Consider the following 24,587-nt stretch of genomic DNA (forward strand, 5'->3'; position numbering starts at 1 on the left):
AAAAAAAAAAAAAAAAAAAAAAATAATAATACTAGATATAATGAAGGTACTGAAGGAAAACTCAAACTATTTACCTCAAATGGTAATTCTGAGCTAATCACAGCACAGTGCTTCCTTTCGTTCTCAGGTTTTACTTTAGGAATGATCACAAGAGTTAAGCCTGACCAATGAAATGAAAATACAATAAAGAAGAAGGAAAGAACTCAGGTGGAGGAGGGCTTTTGGAGAAAGTGCTCCCATTCTTAAAGAGACAAAGGGGAACCAGTCCCTAACTTCAACTTGGCAGTCATGATGGAAACAGTGGCACTATCAGATCATCAGTCCAGAAGGAGGCACATGATCCTGGGCAGAACTCGGGGACACAGAAGTCACAATCCTGGGACACTGTGCTGGCCTCAGCCCAATCTATGATACCCCATTATATGAAAAAAAAAATTCCTTTAGGAAATTTAGTTTAAATCACATATTGGTAGTTTCATATGGTTTGATCTAATACAAAGAAACAATTAAAATAATTATTTCATCCTAATAACAAAGATCATTATTAATATATATCATTGTGTTTATCAGGCCACATTAGAAGCACTCTTCTGAGGAAGAGTACAAAAAAGCTTGTTTTATAAAACTGTAAGCAAGGAAACTCATGTACATCTCTGAAAATGAGTTGCATCCTGTTATATTTTGAATCAACTTTGGAAAATAAAGTGGAACTAATTTTAGAATCTCAAACAAATAAGACAGCACTAGTAAAATCTGATCTAAAAATAATTAGAAATTACACTGTAAAGTTCTAAGACTCTATAATGCAGCTGGGAAGAAACAAGTCATACTGTTAATATTTTTCACTTTACTTCTAGACTTCTTTGGTGTACATTGGAAAAACTAGAGTAAAGGGAAGTCACTGCTATAAAACAAGGAAGATAATGAGAATAATTATCTTTACAGGTATAAATAAGCATTAAACAAACTGAATAAGATTGTAGCAGGAAGAGAAGCAGAGAGTCCCTTGAACTTTCTAGCCTCAGTTTGCTATCTTTCAAATGAGAACAGTAAAAATTATGTTGCAAGACCGTTCTGATGATTGTGTGGGTTTATAAAACAACCCTGCACTCAAGGGGATATTTACTTCTAAGCAGATATTTTATATTTATACAATGTATTTGCTAAATCATTTGGCAAGATTGAGTGGAATGACAATATTTTACTTTATTTTATTTGTGCAGTGCCAGGGATAGAACACCTCCTGTGTGCTCAGCAAGAGCTCTATCACTGAGCCTTAAAAGCAGCCCTTACCCAAGGCTTAAAGGACTTCTAGAAAATGTTTAGTGGTTCTAAGAAAAAAGTGCTCACAAAGGGATCCCTTTGGTACAATGATTCCAAACTTCAATTGTTTTACATTTCCTCATAGTCTCTGAATATCGGCCTTTAATTTGCTCTGGTTGAAAAAATATGTGACTAACATAAACCAGTATAGCACCATATAATGTAAACAACTATTGTCACTAGTGGTTTTGCTGCAAAAATGGCTGTAAAGCCTATTCCATCCACTATAGGATACTTTTAGCAATCCTGACAATTAACAACAGCAGCAAAAAGGACCCCATATCTACACGATTGTACTACTTTATTTTGTATCTTTAAAAAGATGAATGTAGTTAAAAGAAGGCTTGGTTTTAAGAATCAATAGAATACAATGGGAGGCAAGAAGCAACAGAAGAAGAAAAGCTCAAGTGGAAAAAAGTTAAAGCAAAGAAGGCAATAATATAGTAAGAATAAATACTACCTCTGAATAATTTTAATATGTCAAATGCAAATGGACATAGCTTGGATTAATAAAAAATTTTGAGCAACCCTAATATCTTACTAGTATACAAGTAATGTGATAAATTAAAGAATCTATGGATGTCTCTCTCTGTATATAGAATAAATAAATGATCAAAAGGAAAATCAGGTATGTGAAAATTATTCATATAATTGATCATTTTAGTAACTTTAAAATAACCAGTATTTTATGGACAAATTTCTTGAAAAATAAAATTTAGCAGTGACATAAGAAGAAACAAAAAATATAAATAGCTTTAAAATTTTGGGGGGTGGGTATTGGGGATCCAACTTGGGTTCTTACCCTTGCAAGGTAGGCGGCAGAATCACTGAGCTAAATCCTTGGCCCTAAATCTATTTTTTTAAAAATTGAATTTGTTACCAAAAGTCATTCCCTCCAGAGGGGGGAAAAAAAAAGTTCATTCCCTGATGGTTTCACTTTTGAATTCTATCAAATATTCCAGGAAGAGATAATACCAGTGTTAAAAAATGTTTTAAAACCATAGATGTGAAGGGATCATTTATTCACATATTTTATAGTGAGTATCAAAATATGACAGACATTACAAAAATATAGACAATATCTACACATATATATGTATCATTTATGTACAGATATATATGTATATACCACATATATATAAGTATATATGATTATGGAGAAGATAAAAGGGATCAAAATGGGTGGGATATATGTACCAATTCCCCAAGATGAATGTATTTATTATGTTTTGAAACCATATACTAATAAAATAATTTTTAAAAGGAAAAAAAAAGTAGCCAGAGACAAAAATTAAACAGAAAATAATTAGTGGTAACATAAAGAATATATCTTGGCCAAATCGGATTTATCTCAGAAATACAAAGTTGTTTCAATATTCAAGAATAAATGTAGGGCCGGGGAATAGCTCAATAGTTCTGCTGTCTGCCTCGCAAGTGCAAGGACCCAAGTTCAATCCCCAGTACCAAAAAAAAAAAAAAAAAGAGTAAATGTATTATATTCACTACACTCACTCATTAAAATGGGGAGAAACAGAATCACTCCTTGCAAATTGAGAAAGCATTTGACAAAAGTCAACATAATTCATAGTAAAACTCTTAATTTAAAAATAGTAGTATGGGGGCTGGGGATGTAGTTGAGTGGCACTGTACCTGCCTGGCAAGTGCAAGGTCCTGAGTTGATCCCATGTACCAGGGAAGAAAAAAAAAAACCCTGAAAATAAAAATAGTATCCAGGTGTGGTGGAGCATGCTCGTAATCCCAGAACTCAAGAGACTGAATCAGGAGGACTGTCATGAATTCGAGGTTAGCCTGGGAGGCCAGCCTGGCTGATACAGTCAGATCCTGTCTTAAAAAAAGAAAAAAAAATGCTAACAAAATGCTTTTAAAAATTAACTAATGTTTTAATTAATATAAGGGCTAGATCTCAATTCCTCTTTATCATGTAACTTGGCATACCTAAAATGTATGCATACTTAAGCTCAAGGGATTGAGGTAGACATTTAGATTGTATTCTAAAACGCTTTAGTCAATCCCCCTGTGTTTCCCAAAAGATAAATTGAGAATGTAGAGTACATTGATGGACTTACATATTTAATCTATACCATTGTACAAACATTAAGAAAATCAGAGAAAATCCTGCCCATTGAATTAGTTTGAAGTGATGTAATGATAATTAGAATGTATATCTAATTAGAAGAAATAATCTCTAAAACAAGGGATATCATAAGAACAAACACACCTCAATCTACACCTCTTGGAAAATGCAGCCCAGTTATAGAAAAGGGGTGTGGCCATTTCAACCAAATGAAAGACAGAAGAAAAGGGTTCATACTTATTTCAACTGTAAAAACAACCAGGATCAGTGTGTTATGTAAAGGATGTTTAATATTGTTTAAAGCAGAGGATAAACTGTAGGTGCAGCTCAGTGACAGAGTATATGCCTAGCATGTGTGAACCTCTGGATTCCATCCCGAAAGCATAAAAAAACAAAAAAGATGAGGATTTTTATCTCATCACCTGTGTGGTCACAAATCTCAGAATCCATCCCTTTCTCATTGAGCTACATACCAAACCCTTTTTATTTTTTATTTTGAGCCAGGTTCTCATTTAGTTTCTCAGGCTAGACTTGAATTTCCCTCCTAGAATGCTGAGATTAACAGGCGTGCACCACCATGTTAAGCTATAACAGCTATATAAGAGCTATAAAAGCTTTCTTTTTTGATGCTTAATAATATTCAATTGATTGTTTACACATTTACATATATTAGATCCATTGTCCTTACACATTTTCAGTCTCCATCCATCCATCATTGGACATTGGGATATTTCTATAGCTTGGCTATTGTGAAGAATTCTCTTGGAATACAGTAGTGCAGACATCTCTGGCATACTCATTTGCTTTGGATATATGCCCAGAAACTTAACTGTCAGATAATGTACGTGCTATTTTTAAGGCTTTGAGATATTTTTATGCTCTTTTCCATAATGGCTCTATCAAATTATATTTCTAAACAGGGTGCAAGTATCCAAGTATCTATCATTCACTTATAAATTGAGTTCTCTGTTTTCTTTTTCTTTACTATTGATTCATAAGTATTAACTATATATTTTACATATCAAATCATATATTTAGGTCAATAGTGATAACCCAATAAAGAGCATAGCCACCCTGAATTTGGACAGGAACCTGAAGGTTGGACAGAACCTCCTGGACTGATCCCAAAGGAGAGTTTGAGGCCAGTTTATTGATTTTTGTTTGTTTTTTGTTTTTATGCATAGTGTTTGGGCTTGGTGGGGAGACAGAATGGCCGAGGACAGGGCTACAGCAAGAGCCCTTGAGACCTGGCAGGCGGGCAGGTGAGCTGTGTCTTAGCAGAACAGGCATTGCTCCTGGGCTCAGGTCCGGGCTGCCAGATGTAGGAAAAGGCTGTGACTGTTTTTGCAGAAACTCAAGCAGATGGGAAAAACAAATGGAGGTCAGACCTATCAATCCCTAAATTGAATAGCTAAAATCCAAAATGCTTTGAAATCTAAAACCTTCAGAAAAATATTCCAAATGTAAAATCGGCAGTACTTTTGATTCCAAGTAACTAGGATAAAGTATATTCAAGCTGTAATTTTCTCACCTCTTACATAAATGGCCTTTTCACTCTGTAGATTAATTATTTGGCTATGTGTAAGCTTTTTACTTTGGTAGAACCCGAACTGTATATTTTACTTTTGTTGCCTGTGATTATGGGATTATATTAAAAAAAAAAAAAAAGATTGCCTAGAGCAGCATCAAGTTTTTTCTCTATGTTTTCTTCTAAAACTTTTATGGCATTTAAGTCTTTAACGCATTTTGGACTGATTTTTATACATGGCTTGAAAAACTGGTTCTATTTTATTTTTCTGTGTGCAGATATCCAGGTTTCTTAGATCCATTTATTGAATATTTTTTTTAGATAGTCTCACTGTATCGTTACTATGTTAATCAGAGTGACCCTCAAATAACAGTCCTCCTACCCTGTATAGCTGAGATTACAGGCAAGTACCAGGGTGCCCAGATGCCGAGGGAATGAGACTGATTCAATGAGTTCAATCACTTTTTGTTATTGGTCTGTTCAGGTTTTTAAATTTCTTTTTGATTCAGACTGAGCAGGGTACATATTTTTAGGAACTTAACTGTTCCTAGGTTATCCAATCAGTTGCCAAAGAGTACTCTCATGATCTTTATCTTTATCTTATTCTAAGCTTTATCATTTATCAAGCAAGTTTGAACAGATGAGCCAAGGCTCACATTCATTGTCTAATTGGAGTTAATTCTGAATTACTAACAATTTTGTTTTTGTCATCCCTTTCTATGTGCAGAGGAGATGCCTCATATGTACCCATCTGGTTTCAAAATAACCATAAGAGCTTGCAAAATTATAATAATGGTGTAAAATATGACACTATTGCCATACTATTTAATCAGCACTTTCTTGAAGTCCTAATGAGAGAAATGATTTATTCCCTCAGTAAGTTTTAGCTCCCAACTCTATTTCCTACTAGTTTCCCTTTGACCCTAATGTATAAAGACAAGTACCTATTACATACAATGATTCAAATGTAAATATGCAAGTCAACAACTATTTCTGGCTCAGACCTAAGTTAACAGTCAAAAAGAAGAGTATTAGTCTTATTGAAAACTGTATAATTCTTTAGAGTGAATTCAAAAGGCTTTCAGAAGAAATGTTATAAACTTTTGATTTTATGTATTTTAACTTTGATTTTTTTGCATTAAGTTTTTTGGTATATTGCAAGCAAACAATACAGTTACATTTATCATTGGGATCTTGTACCTTTATGTGATGTATCTTGGTTCTTGTTTTTTTCCCCATAGTCCTGCCCTCCCTTCACCCCCTTCACCCTCCTTATTTAAAAAGTCTTTGTAGCCAGTTTTTTCATTTTTTCACATTTTTTTCTTTTCCCTTATTTCCTTTCCCCTTTAGCCATTCAATGGAATTCCGATTGAAATCCCAACAGTATATTTCACAGAACTTGAGAAAAAAAATCCAAAACCTCATTTGGAACCAGAAAAGACCCAGAATAGCAAAAATCATTCTAGGTAACAGAGACGTGGCGGGGGGAATTACAATTCCCAACTCGAAACTATACTACAAAGCCACTGTGATAAAAACAGCATGCTACTGGAAAAGAAACAGACTCAAGGATCAATGGAATAGATTAGAAGATGCAGAAACAACACCAGACATACTCAGCTTCCTCATCCTTGACAAAGGAGCCAACCATCCTGACTGGAGGAAAAATAGCCTCTTTAATAAGTGGTGTTAGAAAAACTGGCTTTCAAATTGTCAAAGATTAAAACTAGATCCCTATCTTTCACCATGCACTAAACTAAAATCCAAGTGGATTAAAGATCTAAATATCAAAACAGAAACACTAAACTTACTGGAAAATAAATTAGATAGAACTCGAAGATATTGGCATAGGAGAAGACTTTATGAACAAAGCCTCAGCAGCACAAGAACTTGCACAAAGAATAAACAACCAGGATCTCATTGTATTCAAGTTTTTGCAGTGCAAGAGAAATCACCAACAGAGCTGAGACAAACTACAATGTGGGAAAACATTTTTACCAGCTACTCCTCAGACAAAGGACTATTATCTAGAATACATAAAGAACTAAAAAAAATCAGACCCTCCCCAAATACGAAGACCTGATTCAAAAATGGGCATCTGAAATGAACAACATTTCTCAAAGAAGTAAAAGCAGCAAATAAATATATGAAAAATGTTCAAAATCACTGTTCATTTAAGAGATGCAGATGAAAACAACACAGAGATTCCACCTCACCCCAAAAAGAATGGCTGCTATCAAGAAATCAACCAATAACAAATGCTGGCAGGGCTGTGGGGAGAAAGGAACCCTTCTCCATTGTTGGTGGGAGGGCAGATGGGTGCAACAACTGTGGAAATCAATATGGAGATACCTCAAAGAACTAGGATTAGGTTCCATTTGACCCATCTATCCCTCTGCTGGGTATCTTTCCAAAAGAATTAAAAGAATCATACCACAGTGGTATATGTGCACCCATGTTTATAGCAGAACAGTCTGTAATAGTTAAAACTTGAAAATAACCCAAATGCCCTCCAACTGGAGACTAGATAAAGAAGATGTGGTTTTTTTTTTACAAAATGGAGTACTACTCAGCCATAACGAATGAGAATCTAGAAACATTTATAGCTAAACAGATGCACATTGAGGCCATACTCCTAAGTGAAACAAATAGGACACACAAGTAAATACCAAATAGTTTCTGTGGTATGAAAAACTAAAAGTGTAAATAAGGTTCAAATGGTATAACTGAGAGGGTGAAATAGGTCGATTGTTTTAATAACAGAATGAATTTTTAATAAGCAGATATATTTTTCTTCATATCTGTGTACCTAGCCTCTAATATTTTTATTATATAACTGGAATTTAATGAATTTTTAAAAAAGAATTAATAAAACGTAAAATTAAAAGTACACATAGGAAGCCAGGGGTGGTGCACACGCCTGTAATCCTAGCACTCAGGAGGCTGAGGCAGGAGGATCACTGTGAGTTCAAGACCAGCCTGGGCTACATAGTGAATTCCAGGTCAATCTCAACTACATAGTGAAATTCTGTCTCAAAAACCAAAAAACAAAAAACAAAACAAACAAACAAAAAAGTACACATAGGAGCTTTTAATAATGCTGATAATTAATTCATTTCTAAATATTTAAGATTTTAGAGCCTGATTTTCTGTTGTGTCTTATTTTTCAACTGCAAGATTTCTATGGGTCTTTGAATTTGTACCAGAATCTGGAGTCTTACTTTCTTTTACCCCCCAAAAATCTCACTTATCTTAAGACATTTTTGCTCACTGGAATATTTACTGTCTCTTTCACTCATTCCATTATTTGAAACTAATTCCATATGTTTGTAATATTGTTCATGTTAACCTCTTAGTGAAGTTCTTAACAGGTAGTGAGAAGAGATCTGATACAGACATTGTAACTACAACATCAGACCATGAGACAATTAACCCCACAATTCTGCCAAGGAAGCACTAACAGAAAATCAAATACATATCCCAAATGGAAAACAAAATATTCTCAGACTATAAAAAGAAAATCAAGGTTAGGGAATCAATCTCTCTGTCTTTCTTTCTCACAGTTAAAATATATTGCACAAATGAGTAACTGAAAAGTCAAAGCTCTGTATCAAATTGTACAATAAAATCTTTTGGGCCACATTATACTGTTGGGGTCTATTCCAGCACATCATTATGAATTGAACGAGAGCTACTGGCTGCCTAGCACAAAGAATTTCATTATATAAACAAAACGGAATGAAATCTGTCAGTGTAAAACTTGTTACACGAACGTCTAATTGAATTTTTTTTAGCAAAAACTTGTTTCCTGACACATGCAATTAAACTCCTAAATACTCACCTTCTAGGATGATTGGCATCAAACAAAGTGTTATCATCATCCTCGTCATCTTGTTCCAAAGGTGTCAATTCCATATTTTCTATGTTAGTGTCCAAAACACCATACCTCCTCGTCTTTCTGTTTTTCCTTCTCATCCTATTAAACAGAACAAATTAGTGAATAAAAATTAGCTTAATGGAGTATACATAATCCTTACTTCAGACTTTAAATTAAAAATAAATTATTCATGTGTTTTTAATGCAGGAGATACTCAATGCATAAATTGTTGAATTTCAGCTACAACATCAAAATGCCACCAGGGACTACTTATAATTAACGAAACAAAACTTATTCCTTCCTACATGTTTGTGCACCATGAGTATTTCTCCTGTTAGGCTCTTCTGCCTCTGTCAGCTGTGCTGATAGTTCTTAAGCTTAGGCATCACATCTGTACTGAGATTTTCTATTCCAGTCTTTGACCCAGGTCTTCCATTCTTTCTGACTGCTTTAAAGGATAAAGTATTCTCCACACTAGCAGGAGTAAGAAATTGTGTGTGGCAGGGGGCAGGGGATCTGACAGCACACAATTCTGGCTAAACACCAGAAAAACCTGCTAAGTACTTTTTCACAAGCCCCATGTTCAGGTCATAATAAAACTAGAGCTTCCATGGGTAGGAACTAAGTATGGAAGCTGCAGGAAAACTCCACAAGGTGATTATAATGTGCTCAAACCCTCTATCCTAAATCAGTCATTCTTGAAAGCTCCAGGGATTTGAAGAACCACAATCACTTAGGAAATTACAAGAAATGTAAATCTTCAAGCCTAACCCAGTCCTAACTTGAACATAGAACCCAGAAGTCTATGTTTGACAAAAACTTCAGACTTTTATGTATCCTGGTTAGAGAAACATTACCCTAGAGAAACGAAGATTTTAGGATGCTAAATATATCATGATTTATACTTCTTGACCATGATTCTCTCTCCAGTCACTTGTTTTCCTTCAAATCCTTTAGCTCACCTCGCACCCATATGTGAGGACATTTATGTAGGTGTTCATTCATGTGTCTCTCCTACTAAGTTCCATGAGGGAGGCAACCATGTTTGCTTATACTCAACTGCAAGATCACTTTCTAGCAGTGCCTGACATTAAGGTGTAGAGAACTAAATACTTGTTGAGGGTCACAGTGATTTACTGCTGAGTGATCCCAAATCACCACCCTGAAATCAGTGCCTGAATCACCAACAATGTGCCAGCCTCAACTCCATAATGAGGGAGAGGTGTTTCACCAAAGTGTCTATTTAAAAAACAGATTAGAATGTTTTTCAACAAGTGATCATAAATTTGATTTATTCAAATTTGGATTTACTTTGCTTGATGTAATAAGATTGTGATAACAAGTAGTTAGACTATAGTACAAACTGCAATTAGCAGCGACCATGAAAAGTCCTGGAAAACAGAGGAATTAAACACACACATCATGTGCACACTTTGCACAAATACATGAGGTTTAACAAACACAAAGCACTATACTAGTGTCTGCAAATATAGTGTCTGATCATAATAATCAAAATTCATAAATATTACTAAGCCTGTGACAGTTTTTTTTTTGGTACCAGGGATTGAACTCGGGTCCTTGCGCTTGCAAGGCAGGCCACTGAACCGCTGAGCTAAAGGTGTAGGGAAGGTGGGATGGGTAGAAGAAGGGTAATAAGGGAAAAGAAAAAAATGTGAGATAATGAAAAGATGAAAATAAAGTTTTTGTAGATGGGGAGGGGAGGAGAGGGTAAAGGGAGGGCAGGGGTAAGGGGAAAAAATGAGAATCAAGACTTGTCATGTAGAGGTACAAGATCCCAACAATGAATGTAACTGTACTGTATCCCTAAAATGTACCAATAAACTCAATTAAAGCTGAAAAAAAAATATTACTAAGCCTGGACAAAACCGAAGATAATATCCACCAATCATAGATAGCAGACCTATCTAAATACCCACTTGGAGGTGACAGGTCAAACAACAATGTTGCAAGCAGACTGTTTATAGTTTCAAATGTAAACAGCTGAAAGGGGTAATAAATGTTATAACTAGCAAAAATAAGACAATGTGAAGAATAAATTAGTCTTTTTGTACTAGAAATTAAATATGCTGACTGCTAAATTAAAAAGTACATATTTATATGTGTGTATGCATGTGTATACACACACACCATGTGAACCACACCATCTGATAATTTAGGTTTTACAGGCCACATACGGTCTCTGCCACATATTTATCTGAATTTTTATTTTGTTTACAATCTTTTAAAATTATAAAAAATATTCTTATCTCCTAGATTTTACCATCTTTAAAAAAATCAACAGATAGGATTTAGTCTGTTTGCCAACTTCTAATTTAGAACTATAAGATATTAAAAGGAAAACTAATAAAAAAAACTAAGATGAACTAAGAAATGTGTAAAAGCACTGCCTCCTTTAGTTCCTCATGGTTTAATAATTAATATCTCCTTAAATATATGTTTGAGAGGTTGATGCTTTCCAAAATTTCCTTTGATAAAAAGAAAAAAAAAAATCTGTAAGTGTGAGTGAAACTCCATGGCAGGACTGGTTGTGGATACCGACAGTTGTAACATTGCCTCCTCCCCTTTTTTCAGTTTTTTTGCTCCACTTTCTAAACCATATGGCTTCCCAAACATCTGGCACTTCTAGTGAATGAAGAGTTTAATGACATCTAAAGTAATTTTTGGAAATAAATTTGATTCTTCCAGGTCATATACGTTAATTTTCAATCTGTTGCTAATCAGGTCATTGCTTGTCACAAGATACATTGATAAGTCCTAAAACAGAGAAGGATAGGAAGACAGAACTTAAGGATCTTTAAAATGAATATCAGCTAATATTTTTTTCCACTCTCTAGGTCTTCATTATAGGCTGAAGGAATTTCTACTCTTCCAAGAAATGGCCAAACAAATCCGCCTAATATTATTTTTGTGTGTGTGGTATATTTGATTACACTGATTTGGCCACTTTATTATTTATTCTAATCTATATGGTCAATACGCATACTCTCCATATATTTTATATTCTAGACTTGTTTAATCATGGAAACAAATGCTATCTTCTCAACATGAATCTCTTTAGCAAAAGAACTGATTTCATACAAATAGGTAAAATATTGTAAAGCTCTAAATAAATAGGGGATGCAGTGCAATTTAAATTAATACCTAACCATACAAGAATAAATTGAATTTTAAAAACCTGTATTATTAAATAGAATTTAAATTTTAAATGCCATTTCTCCCAGAACGTCTTTCCTCAATCCAAAGATACAGGCAATGACAGCTACACAATCATGACAGCTACATAGCTATAAAAATATGAAATACAATAAAATGTACATATTATAGGCAGTGATTCTTCACACATGTGGATTATTGTTCAACAATAAAGTGGGCTTTAAAACCCATGCAATTTTAACAGCCAAGGTTTATGTTTTTCTCACAAAGAAATGTTTTATTAACTTTACAACATCTAAATTGTTTTATAAACACATAATTAAAATATGAGCATTTTTCTATTAGACCTAATACATATTGAAATATGAAACCATATAGTTTGCTGGCCACTAACACAAAAATAATAACTTGATCTAGAAACAAAGAGATGAAATTATAGAAGTCCAAAAAGGCAAAAGAAAAAAGCTGAACAGTTACTTATAGTGAATTGTTCACTTAGAACATGGCATGCACAGTTAAATGTTGCTGATTAGATTTCTTCTAGGTACTTAAGTTGAGATTCAAACAATAGTTTTAATGCAGTAGATGCAATTTCTTAAAATTTTATTATATTCTGGTTGGAAAAAACTATTTCTGTTTCAATAACATGCATAAATTATACTATCAAAATAAAATTGCTAAAGCAAGCTTGATAAGACTTCATGTAAAAATATTTGATACCACATAAAAAAATGCCACTTCATTTCACTTCTCTATGAAAGAGAAAATATCAATGTATCTTGCTGTCTCTACCCGATCCATCTTTTTTTTTTAATGGAACATTTACAGGGTATGTATTTAGCATGGAATAGTACAAAATATTTCTTAATTTATTCTAAAGCACATTCAAACTAGACTGAAGATCACACACACACACACACACTGTGTGGTTAGAGACAGTTTAAAAGAATAGATCTCAATAAAAATATAAAACTACTCATACAAAAGAGAAATTTAGTCTTGACTATTTTTAGTATAATGATGATCAAGCATTAATTTCACTAGTGACCAAGAATGAATTTGAATATGGTTTATATTTTGCCATAGCAACATAAGGAAAAATAAAGTTGTGAGCTACAACTTTAGTTGTCTACAATTTTAGGAAATCCAGCCAAATTTGGTGCACAGTAAAAATTCTTTTGATTAATCTAATATCTTTCTCATTTTCAAACACAGCCCATCAATTTTTAGTTCCACTTCTTCAAGAAGCTGACATCAGTGGGGATTTGGATGTGTTATGGGTAGAACTGTGTCCTCCAAAAATGTATGTTGAGAGCTAACTCCTAGAACTGCAGAATGTGATGTTAGAAACAAGGTCTTTACAGATGGAAGCAAGTTCATCTGGGGTCATTAAGGTAGGCACTAATCCATTCTGACTATTGTTCTTATCTTAAAAAGCAAAAGAAGGAGGAAAGGAAATTTTCAGATAGACATGAAGACAGCCTGATTATTAGGTGAGCATGAAATAGTCACATACATGTCAACAACAGGTCTAGAAGAGACCCTTTCCTCACAGTCCTCAGAATGAACCAACCAGGCCTGTACCTTAAGTTTGGACTTCAAACCTCCAAAACTAGGTGACAATACATTTCATTTGTTTGAGTCACCTCATCTGAAGAGATTTTTTTTGGTACCGGGGATTGAACTCGGGTCCTTACGCTTGCAAGGCAGGCCACCGAACCGCTGAGCTAAATTCCCAGTCCCCGAGATTTTTCATCACAGCTCTACTAAATTCATAAAGAACATAAGATATTTATTAGGGAATTGGCCTGTGAAGGATAGAGAGGAAATGAGACAAGGCAAGGAGACCCTAGAGATGAAGTAATTCTGACACCCATGGAGAGTGGAAGAAAGGACAACCAGGTAGGAAGAACCATGGCTTTGCAGCGGACATGCCCCAAAGCAAGGCTACCCATTCCAGGAGGCCTGTCCGTTAGGATGGCCAGCCTCTGCTACACTGGCTGGGAATGGACTTATGATGGTGGTACTGGCACGGAAGCTGTGATAGGTCTACAGCTGTGGACAGCTGGAATCCCTATGGAATATGCATCCTACTACTGCTTTTCAACAGACTACATTTCACTAATGTTATCTCCATAGCGGCCCGAATGGCAAGGTCCTATTTTTTGTATTTTCTGAGAATCACAAGTTCTTTTGTATTGCTCCATCATACTTCTATTATCTCTTCTCTTATTACAGGAGCATCCTAATTGGCTACTCGAATCAACCCTGGTAAACCTACTAACCTCCCCTTCAGCCCCCTAATCTTCAGTGGGTTCCTAGTCCTCAGTATTAGATGGTGAATCTATAATATGACCTCCAAAGGTGAGCTCAGGATGGCTAATACTAATATCTCCAGCTTCACATTGCCCTTCCTTCTATAGTCCACTTTCTCTTCTGCACTCCAGTGGCGTAGCCTTCTCTCTACTAGACCTCAATTTCACAGCAACAGGAGCTGTATCTGTCCTTCTCACCACTATACTCGCAGCACATGTTCTACTATAAAGATGCTTAATAAACGTTAAACAAGTTGAATGCAATACACAATATGCTGTATCATGCATTTTCTTTTTAAAACATAGCTAAAATGTTACACATATCATGACCTCTAAAAATACCCACAGCAAAAGCTAAGGGAGCGCTCCAATTCCTAAAGCTCAATATAGATCTCAGGAGGTGAATTATAGCCTTTCAGCTCAACAGCAAAAAAAGTTCTAGAATGTTTAAGTACATTAAACATGTACTCACTCTCAGACCTTTAGGAGTCTCATTTAAGATATTTTAGGTACATCACAGGTGATTGTCACTCTCCCTACCCAAATTAGAGCCACTAATACTTAGCTTGTACTCTTAGTCACTTTCTGATCGCTGAAGGACAACACTCAACACCCACAAATTAAAGGAGAGGTTTATGTGGCTTACATTTTCCAAGGGGGTTCAGTCCAAAGTTGGCTGGCTCCAAGGCAGAAATGCATAGGGAAAGGCATGAGAGAGCAAGGCTGCACATCCCACGGCAGCCAGGAAACAGAGAGCAAAGGGAGCAGCTAAGAACAAGAATGCACCCGTCCAGGTCACACCTTCAACGACCCACCTGCAACCAGGCCCAACCTGCTCACAGCACATTCAGCTATTGAACTCAGCATTGGATGACTCCACTGATGAGCACCGCACCTCCATGATCCAGACCCCTTCCATACACACAACCTTGGGGATATTTTAGATCCAAACCCTAATACCTGTGCTAAGGACTTTCATTTTTAATCTGAGTATGCAAATTTACCCCACTGTAACACAGCTACCCTTTACTGAAGAGCCAAACAGACTTTTTTGTTTTCCTGCTTTTAAATACTGTGCATTCTACAAGGAATTGTTTCCCATGGTAGAGACATTTCTGCCTTTCAGGATAAAGCGAGTATTTTAATGACTTAAGATTGGCACTATCAGTCCATTCTGCTATCTAACAACAAAGCTCCCAGGAAGTGTTAAGATGTATGTGACCCCATTTTGACCGTCTCAGATCACTGTGCTTCTGAATTCCTTCAGCTCCTTTTTGTAATTTTTCTTGGGTCCTGTTTTAGTGGCCTGCCAGTTGCCAAGTTCTGTCACTATCAAAGCATTGAGAAATGTACCATTAAACAGAAGATTCCTCCAAGAAGGCTTCCTATCACTATTCATCTCCAGTAGAATATTCACTGATGACAGCCAATGGTCAGTTCAGAAAAGATCAAAAGCATGTTAAGCCTATCTTTACAATATTGCAATATTGTTTTCACTCATAGACACCTTTTGCAGCTAGCCCCTTGTAATTTAGCACATACAATCAGTAACTGTGCTTAGATTTGCCTCCTGATAGCATTCTGGACAGTAAGTAACCCCAGGTAAGGTAAATACTAAGTAAATGTCATATAACTTGGATTTAAGAGGCTCTAAAGTGTATGGCATATAATTTCCTTGTCATGTTGCTTCTCCACCTTTACATGGATTTCCTAGTATTTTCTCAGTCTCTAAAACAGCATTTTAGTCTTGAAAATCCTCCTGACCTCCATTTCTAAAAGTTCAGCACAGAGTTATTTCTTAGTCAACCTTAAAGTCCTATTTAAATAAGCCAGCACTTCCAGGACTCATTTCACTTGGCCTCTGACTGGCACTATGACCGACTCCTTCAGACTTCTGCCATCTTCCTTTATTTTTCTTATTCTAACTCTATCTCCAGGCTGGTCACACCTACTTTCTTGCTGGTCACAGTTTCAGAGGTCAAATACAACACACACACACACACACACACACAGAGGGCCTGACCAAAAAAAATGTATACTTACTTCAGGAAAAGAAAACTTTATATAAATACTTTAATACTAAATTTATTGAGACATCATGAGATTAACATAAGTTATCTTTGGCCTTTACAATTATTGTTTTCCATCTTTCATCTTTTATTTATTTTTTAAAATTAATTTTATTGGTACATTTAAGGTATACAATATGACATTCATTGGAAATTTGCACCTTTACATAATCATCTTGGTTCTTCTTTTTTCCCCATTCCCCTGGCCTTTACAATTATAAGAGGTGCTCCAAGTGGTAGTCCTTAGCTTTCAGATATTTATTTTCCTTTTTCTGAAGTGTGTATACATTCTTTTGGTGAACCTTGTATGTAATAAATACACATACACATACACAAATACACAATAGTTTTGAAATGTACACATGGAGAATATATTTATATATGTGTATTTGTATAGTATAAATATATGTATATGTAGTACAAACGTGTGTGTGTGTGTGTATATAATGAAAATTATAAATGATGAAAGTTAAAGTATAAATATAAAAGTTAACAATTATGGGAGGGAGGAAAACATAGTAAATACTTTTTAAAAAATCATAATTGCAATTCTATATATAAAATAATTCCACTAAGAATAGCCAATATTGGGCCAGGGATGTAGCGCAGTGGTGCCACAGCTGCCTGGTAAGTGCCAGGTCCTGAGTTTGATACCCAGTACCAGGAAAAAAAAAAAAAAAAAAAAGAGAGAGAGAGAGGGAATAACCAATATTTGCTTTGTGTGATCATAAGCCAGGCACTGAATTAAGTAGCTCATAAACATTACTTTTTATAATCCTCTAACAATCCTATAAGGTTAAGTACCCTTATTTTATAGACAAAAAGGCAAGATTTAGAGGAAATTAAATGTGAGGATGTAAATGCTATATCTAGGAGTCATTCAAAAGTAATTTGACTATATAATAGGAGTTTTCAAACATTAACTTATAGTGTCTTTGTGATAAAGCAATTTTAACCAAGGTCACAAAATTAACTAACAAAACAGTTGTAATCCTTAATACAATGATCACTCATTATACAAAACTGCATAAAATTTTTTGTTGGAACATATTTTCTGGCTCATCCATTATACAAAACTGCGTAAAATTTTTTGCTGGAACATATTTTCTGGCTCATCCTCTTTTTATGAATGGCTTGGCATCTACTTGTATTAAGTACAACTATTTTAATTGGTGTATCTTTTAGTTTTGACCACTGTAACAGAATCTGCTTTTTTTTCTCCGTTAAGTTTATCGGTACATTTAAAGCAAGCAATAGTTACATTTATCACTGCAATCTTGTACCACGTGGTATGTCTTGGTTCTTATTTTTTTCCCATACCCTTGCCCTCCCTTCACCCTTCCCTATTTACAAAGACTTTGTTTCCATTTTTTTCTTTTCCCTGTAATCTGCTTTTTTGTAACAGATGAACTTCTGGCTTAACAGAAGCATGATTTTGTTTAGACAACAATAAAGTATAGCCCTGAAGAGTACACAATGACCACAATAACTGGTGTCAGCCCCTCATAAAAATAGAATTTTTCTTTTGCCAGACCTTGTCTAGGGATGGCAAAATGAAGTAGCTGAGACAAATGAGATAGAAGTGAATGTCTCTGGTAAAACTTTCAGGAACATTTCTCTAGTCAATAAAATAAGATACATAGGGGATGGGAATACATTTCAGTGGTAAAGCACTTGCCTGCCAGGTGTGAAGCCCTGGGTTTGAAAGAAAAGAGACACAAGAGAAGAGAAGGGGAAGAAACAGGAGGGGAGGAGGAGAGAAAGCCTCTTTTCAGGTCCCTCCTTGCATCCTGCATCTGTGTAAAACATATTGTTCAGAGCTGAGGTAGTCCTCCTATAGAGAGACAAAAACAAAAATCCAGAATCTTGCTAATTTCAAAAAGCTACTGAACCAAATCTAGGCTTATTCACGTTCACAATAAGAAAACAAAAGCAAAAAACAAAATCAAAAAAGCCCTTATATAAGTCACTTTTAACTGCATATTGTATTTAATGGAACTAAAAATCTAGCTGATAAAAAGCATTTAAGATTCTTAGCTTCTCTAAGTCTCATTGGTATCTTACATTTGTTCAATGCTTATTTCCTTGTAACTTTCTTTAAGAATCCTTCATAGAGACTCTATTAGTGAGTCCTATATTCTGAAAAGCTGATCATGTGGTTTGCCAGCAGTTTTTAATCTTAACAAAAAAGTCACAGAGATTCCCATTGACTTTTCATAACTTTATACTATACTTTTTTGTTCAGCTTAGCACAGAGGTTGTATTAGATCTAGATCATTACATTTTTCGTATTTTCTCCTCAGAGATTGTGCAGCCCAAATACAGAATACAACAGCTTTCAAGTTGAGCTGCTCAGAGTTGATTTCCATGGAGGTATGGCCAACAGTCACAGTGCTACTTTTAGCTAGTTTACATATTGGGGTGTCACCACCAAAAAACGATGGAAATACAGCAATGCACAAGACATGCTATCATAGTATCTGTCATGTCTACTGGTCCCAGAAAAATTGTTCCACATGTAAACTTTTCAGTAGGAAGCACTGTTTTCTACCACATAAAATTATCTAGTTTCACCCACAGTAATATGTTCCCGGCCCCACAGTAATGAGCTTGAGACTTTTCTAAACCAAAACACTCAATCCTTTGACTAAATTATCACCTATATTGTGGCCCAGACTCCAAAGATAAGACAGCCAATCAAATTATCTGCCTGGAAGGTCAGTACAGGGCAATAAACACAAGGCAGTTTGAATGTGTTACGAAGATGAAAGGATTCATGACAACACTAAAATATATATATTGGAAAGGAGTAACAGGCCATGGAAAACCAAAATGAAAAGAAAGCAAAACTTGAGAGATATCAGAAGCTATGGAGTAAGAGAAATATACATAGTTTCATAATCATGTTAGCCAAAAACAAGAAGGAAAAAGAAAAAAAAACAGGCAATTAAAGAATATATACATCTAGTTTTCTATGGCATTGTCACTTTTTGAAGTTAGGACAATTTCACAATGAGTATCAAATGTGTGTTGATATAAAATATGTATACTATATATATATATATATATGAAAACCAGGGGAAATAATTTAAATCAATTTACTTGCAAAATCATTACTTGTGTATAATTTATGGTCATGGTATGTGTTTTACTATTCTATAAGGTGCAAGTTCATCCCAATGAAACAGTAAGAAATATAATCCATCTAGACCTTCAAGAATTCATTGAGTGGTGCATGGAAATGCCAAAAGCAGAATTCAAATTGGGTTCTGTGGGAGCTTGGGCATTTTTCCAGGTGTTATAACCTTCTGCTCTATCACTTTGTATGGCTGACATTACTAGAGCTCTCCATCCCTTCCTAAGTATACACACTTAATCTCTAGCCTTTATATAGTTAGAATCTTGTCCAGATCTGACTTGAATAAAACTCAATAGAACTAACTGTGCCATTTCTAGGCAGAGACAGTCAACAAAGTCTGGGCATTCTCTAGTCTCTCTCAATAAGCTCTACCAAGTAGGGAAGACTTTTATACTGCAGTGGCAAAACCATAAAATGAAAGTTAACTAGATTGCTGAGTTACTACAAAGAGCACAACTATCCTGGAAAACGGCACATTTAGATGTAGCAGACAAGTACATATCCCAAGAGATGACAGGGAACTGTGATTCCCTAGAGAACTTCTGCAAGGATGGAACTATGCTGCATTGACATGTCCAGTACTGTAGCTACTCATGATATAATTAAGCACTCAAATGTGGCAAGTGCATCTCCAGGACTAGAATTTTTAATTTTACTTAATTGCAAGTTTTTAAACTGTCACATGCAGCTAGCAGTTACACATTGGACAACAGCCATAAAAGATTATAAATACAAACACATCATGATCAGAGTTACATTCTGGAAGGAATAGCAGTATCTGTGATTCTTACGGCGACTGTTGGCTGGATTAATACACCCTCACAGATCAGAAAGGGGGCATGCCAGTGGAAGGTATGTCTCTGGCACGCTTCCCTCTGCTCTGCTTCCCCTCCCAGTCACCAGGAAGGGATCAGCTTTGCTCCCCCACACCCTTCTCCCATGATGTTACTGAACTGGAGCCAGCCAGCCATGGACTGGATCCTTGAAATTTTCAGCCAAAAATAAACCTGCCCTCCTTTAATTTCTGGCTATCAAGTAGTTGTCCCAGTGACAGCAATGCAAACGAATATACTGCCTGTTCAGCATGGAAGATAAACTGAATAAGATGTATATTTAGAATGCAGAATGAAGTGAGAAAAAATACTTAATACAAAAACTATTATTTTGAGCCTAAACTAACATAAGGCCAGTGACATTCATAAAGTAGGGATGTACTCAAGAAACACTTAGACACTGAAAATGGATGATTGATATAAATAGCAAACAAGAGAAAAAAGGGAAAGGGACAGAGGGAGAGGGAAAAAGGGAGAGGCTTCGGTGACTCAGGTTTCTAGTTTGAGAAACTATGTAGATACGATGTCATTCACCTAATTAAAACAGTGCAGCCAGTGTTCGCTCAAGGATAAAAATGACTCTCTCAAATTTGAATGTTAGGAGTCTGTCACACCTCCGCAGTGAGGAGCTGGCTGACTATACATGTCCATAACTTAGAAAGTAAATAATGACTTAGCAGTAATTTAATTTTGGATGGTTCACTCAGAACTCACGGACAGTCCAGGGCACAAAGGAATAAGAAACAAAGGGCCCTGACAACAGTCAATGAAAGAGAGAAAGTCATTCCTTTCCATAAACATTCAGTGAGTGCTTTTGCATTACCTGAGCTGGACACAACCTTTCAAGAATAAAGATGTACCATTAAGACCCTGCTTTCTAGGACTTGAGTTATAGGAGTATCTTAACAGCAGAAACAAAAGGGGAAGAAAAAGAATTCCTGGAGACCAAGAGAGTAGAAATTCAGAGTAGCAAAAGAGATATCCTAGAAGTCAAAGTAAAAACCAGTGTTAAATATTGTTACTGAATAGAGCGAAGAAATGACATAAAACTGAGACAATGTGGTCATTAGTTATCCCAGAACAATTTCAGATGGCACAAAAAGTCAAACTGCAACTTGGGAGAGCAGAATGAAAGGTGGGGAAATAGGAACACTGCAATGGACAAATTCTCCCCTATCCGCTGTGTTATTCCTACCATGTGAACTTTATTTAGAAACACTCTCCGTGCCTTCTCAGCTTCCTTACTTTCCTTTGCCTCTAGAAGTTTCTTCTCTTCTGATTCTTAAGCACACATGTAACTAGACATACCTTCAACTCTAAAACTTCTGCCTACCTGCATAGCTAAAATTGTTGGGGGACAAGAACATATACAAAAAGTAAAAGTTAACTGAAAGAACATTCGGTTATAGGGCAAGTTTATAAATGACCCATGTTGATTAGAGACAGACTTCAAATTCTTTAAACAAATAAAATGGCTTTTGTTATGGTATTAAGTAGATTTTCAAATGCCCTTGTTTAATAGGAATGAGATTTCTGAACAATTTCCTTCAAATAGTTTGATTTCTTGCTGCCATATTACTAAAAGTTCACTACATGATTTCAAAAAGCAAAGATACTAGTTTAATAAACGACAAAATACTTGATGGCCTAACAGTCACTCAAACTTACCATGAACCAATTTGCTTGAGTTAAAAATTATAGCTCATATGATAACTTTTCTAATTCTTTAGTTTTTGAGCATCAGGCTACAAAAATGCCATACATGCAAATGGTTACTTATGCACTGAGACAAAATTCCCCTCAACTCCTTAGGTCACTAGGCAAGACCTAAAGGGAATTAACATTGGAAACATAGTCTTATACATTCATCCCTTACAGACATAAATTTCCGTGTGTGAAAAACATGACAAAACAATGGGAAGCACTGTCCTCGCTTTAAAACACCCAACAAATTAGAATCTATTGATGTTTACCACTCAGAATTGCACATAAAACAAATATTTGTTTAAAAACCCAATTATCACAGGTGGAAAAACAAAATGAAAAAAAAAAAAAACTTTAGAAGCACTCGTGGAATTCTTGTAATACAGGAGAATAAAATCCACAAAAGAAATAAAAAAGAGAAGTTTAGAAGAAAAAATAATAATCTTTATCACTACTAAATCAGCTTTCTGTCGCTGTGGTGAAATACCTGAAAACAACTTGAAGAAAGACTTATTTTGGCTCATGGTTTAAGGGTTCTGTCCATGGAATAAGGAAATGCTTGCTGTGTCCACTGTAGGTTGCACTAGGCATACAGAAAAAATAAGACGAGTCTTTCTTCACAGATATTATTATGTGTTCATCTCAGGACATCTACACTGTTCCTACTGCATATATTTTTCAATTTCTACAGAAACAAATCAGATTGTTCTCTGGATCACTTGTGGACTCAAAATAGATGTTATTTCTAGCCACATATTCATATTCATTGTAACTCAATCAAATTAAAGCAAAACAATTTGGAAGTGTCATGGAGCCCAATACAATACAGTTTTACAAGTAAAACATTCTTAGCGTCACCTCATATCAATTAAAGAAATGATGATTTTGGCCCATTTTTCACCGTGGCACAAATAACTGATGCTAGTTCACTGTCATGCATATTTGGAAGTGGGAGCCAACAGGAGCATCTATAAAAATGAGGATGAAAAGAATAATCTGGAAGGAAAAAGTATGGGTTCTGAACATTGCCCAGATTTATTAGCATCAATCAAGCTTTGGCTGTTAGGTAGCCAAATAAATTTAGAACTTGGACTGCATGACTGTGTTAGACGTTGCTTATAGAATGCAGTGTTTATTAGCCATCATTCAGAATTTGGCTGGGCCCATACAACATGATACCAAGCCACTGAACAGAATCTGATGGAAAAGGTTTTATTTTTCCAAGTGGTACAGCAACGAAGACTAAAATTCCATGCCCATAAACATTTGTATATGAAGTTATAAATAAAGCTAAAGCAAAAGGAAGGACAAGTAAGGGATATAGCAAGAAAATAATCACCCTATCCCTAATTTATGTTAATACAAAATATAATAATTAGGGTATCCTGAATCCTCATAAGAATTATATAAACAGTACTAAATAACAATTATACAATGGCAAAAACAATTTACTTCAAATTTCTTTTCATCTTTCTTCATATTAAGAAGTCTCAGTTTGTTGACAATAAGGGTTTAACGCCCGTTGATCATTTTCTAACTTTCCCTGTAACAAAGAGCAGGCCTGGATTTGTTGGCACTGGCAAAACAACCCCAACTAACTGAATTATAATGCTTATACTGGTGGTTCTCGAAACTTTAAATTCTTTCTTTTGTTATTTTTGTTTTTGTTTTTGTTGTGTTGTTTTTGAGACAGGGTCTCACTATGCAGTTGAGATTGACCCTGAACTCATTATGTAGCCCAGGCTGATCTCAAACTTACAGCGATTCTCCTGTCTCAGCCTCGGGAGTGCTGGGATTACAGGAGTGCGCCTCAACGCCCAGCTAAATTCTTTTATAGTCTTTAAAATGACTCAGTAATTCTAAAGAATCTCTATTTATAAAATTAAATACATTAATAGTAAAATGTTAAGCCTAAGAAAAATCAAAGGCCTGTTGATTAAAATTTATTTTAATAACAATTTTATTTAAAAACTATGTTCAAAAAACAAAAACGGTGAAAAATGGCACTTTGTTTTTTCTTTCAAATCTCTTTAAAATCTGGTCTAAAATTATAGTTTATATTATACCCCACTGCCTAAGTTCCTTCGTGCTGAAGCTCACTTCAGCCTCAAAGCATAATGCCTGAAATGGTAGAATCTCATATTCCCTTAAATTTGTTGTGAAGGAAATTTAAGGGGTATTAATTTATAAGTGAAATACAGCAGCCTCTGGGCAGTTTAACCCCGCTCCCCAAAGGTAGCACAGGTGAATAAGTCACTGCCACATTCTCACTCGGTAGGCGCCCCTGATGCTGCGGGCAGAGAAAGCAATGGGGTCACAGAAATAGGTCGGCCCTGTCAGGCCGCAGGGTGGCCGTCGAGGCTTCGCCTCACCTGACCGTCCTGACCACGAAGTACACCAGCACCGCGCCGCTCACCACCATCAACACGGTCAGGGCTCGCTGTGTCATGGGCTTGTCGCCAGGGTTGGGGCTCACAGCCAGGCCGCCCCCGACGGAGGCTTCCCCTGCCTTCCCGCCGAGGGCGTCCGC

General features: G+C 35.6%; 1 protein-coding gene across 1 annotated transcript in view; it reads right to left on the bottom strand.

The window, feature by feature from the left end:
• Window positions 1-24,581, bottom strand: part of Fam174a (family with sequence similarity 174 member A) — a 26,715-nt gene extending 2,134 nt beyond the window's left edge. Inside the window, exons 1-2 of the mRNA XM_010603348.2 lie at window positions 24,430-24,581; window positions 8,788-8,922 (exon numbers count right to left, since the gene is read on the bottom strand). Of these exons, the coding sequence (XP_010601650.1) occupies window positions 8,788-8,922; window positions 24,430-24,506 (212 nt within the window). The 5' untranslated portion in view covers window positions 24,507-24,581. The remainder of the gene's footprint in view (window positions 1-8,787; window positions 8,923-24,429) is intronic.
• Window positions 24,582-24,587: the final 6 nt, after the last annotated feature.

Source organism: Fukomys damarensis, unplaced genomic scaffold (assembly GCF_012274545.1).
Source record: "Fukomys damarensis isolate Sample0158 unplaced genomic scaffold, DMR_v1.0_HiC HiC_scaffold_3, whole genome shotgun sequence".
In the NCBI taxonomy this organism is placed as follows: Eukaryota; Metazoa; Chordata; class Mammalia; order Rodentia; family Bathyergidae; genus Fukomys; species Fukomys damarensis.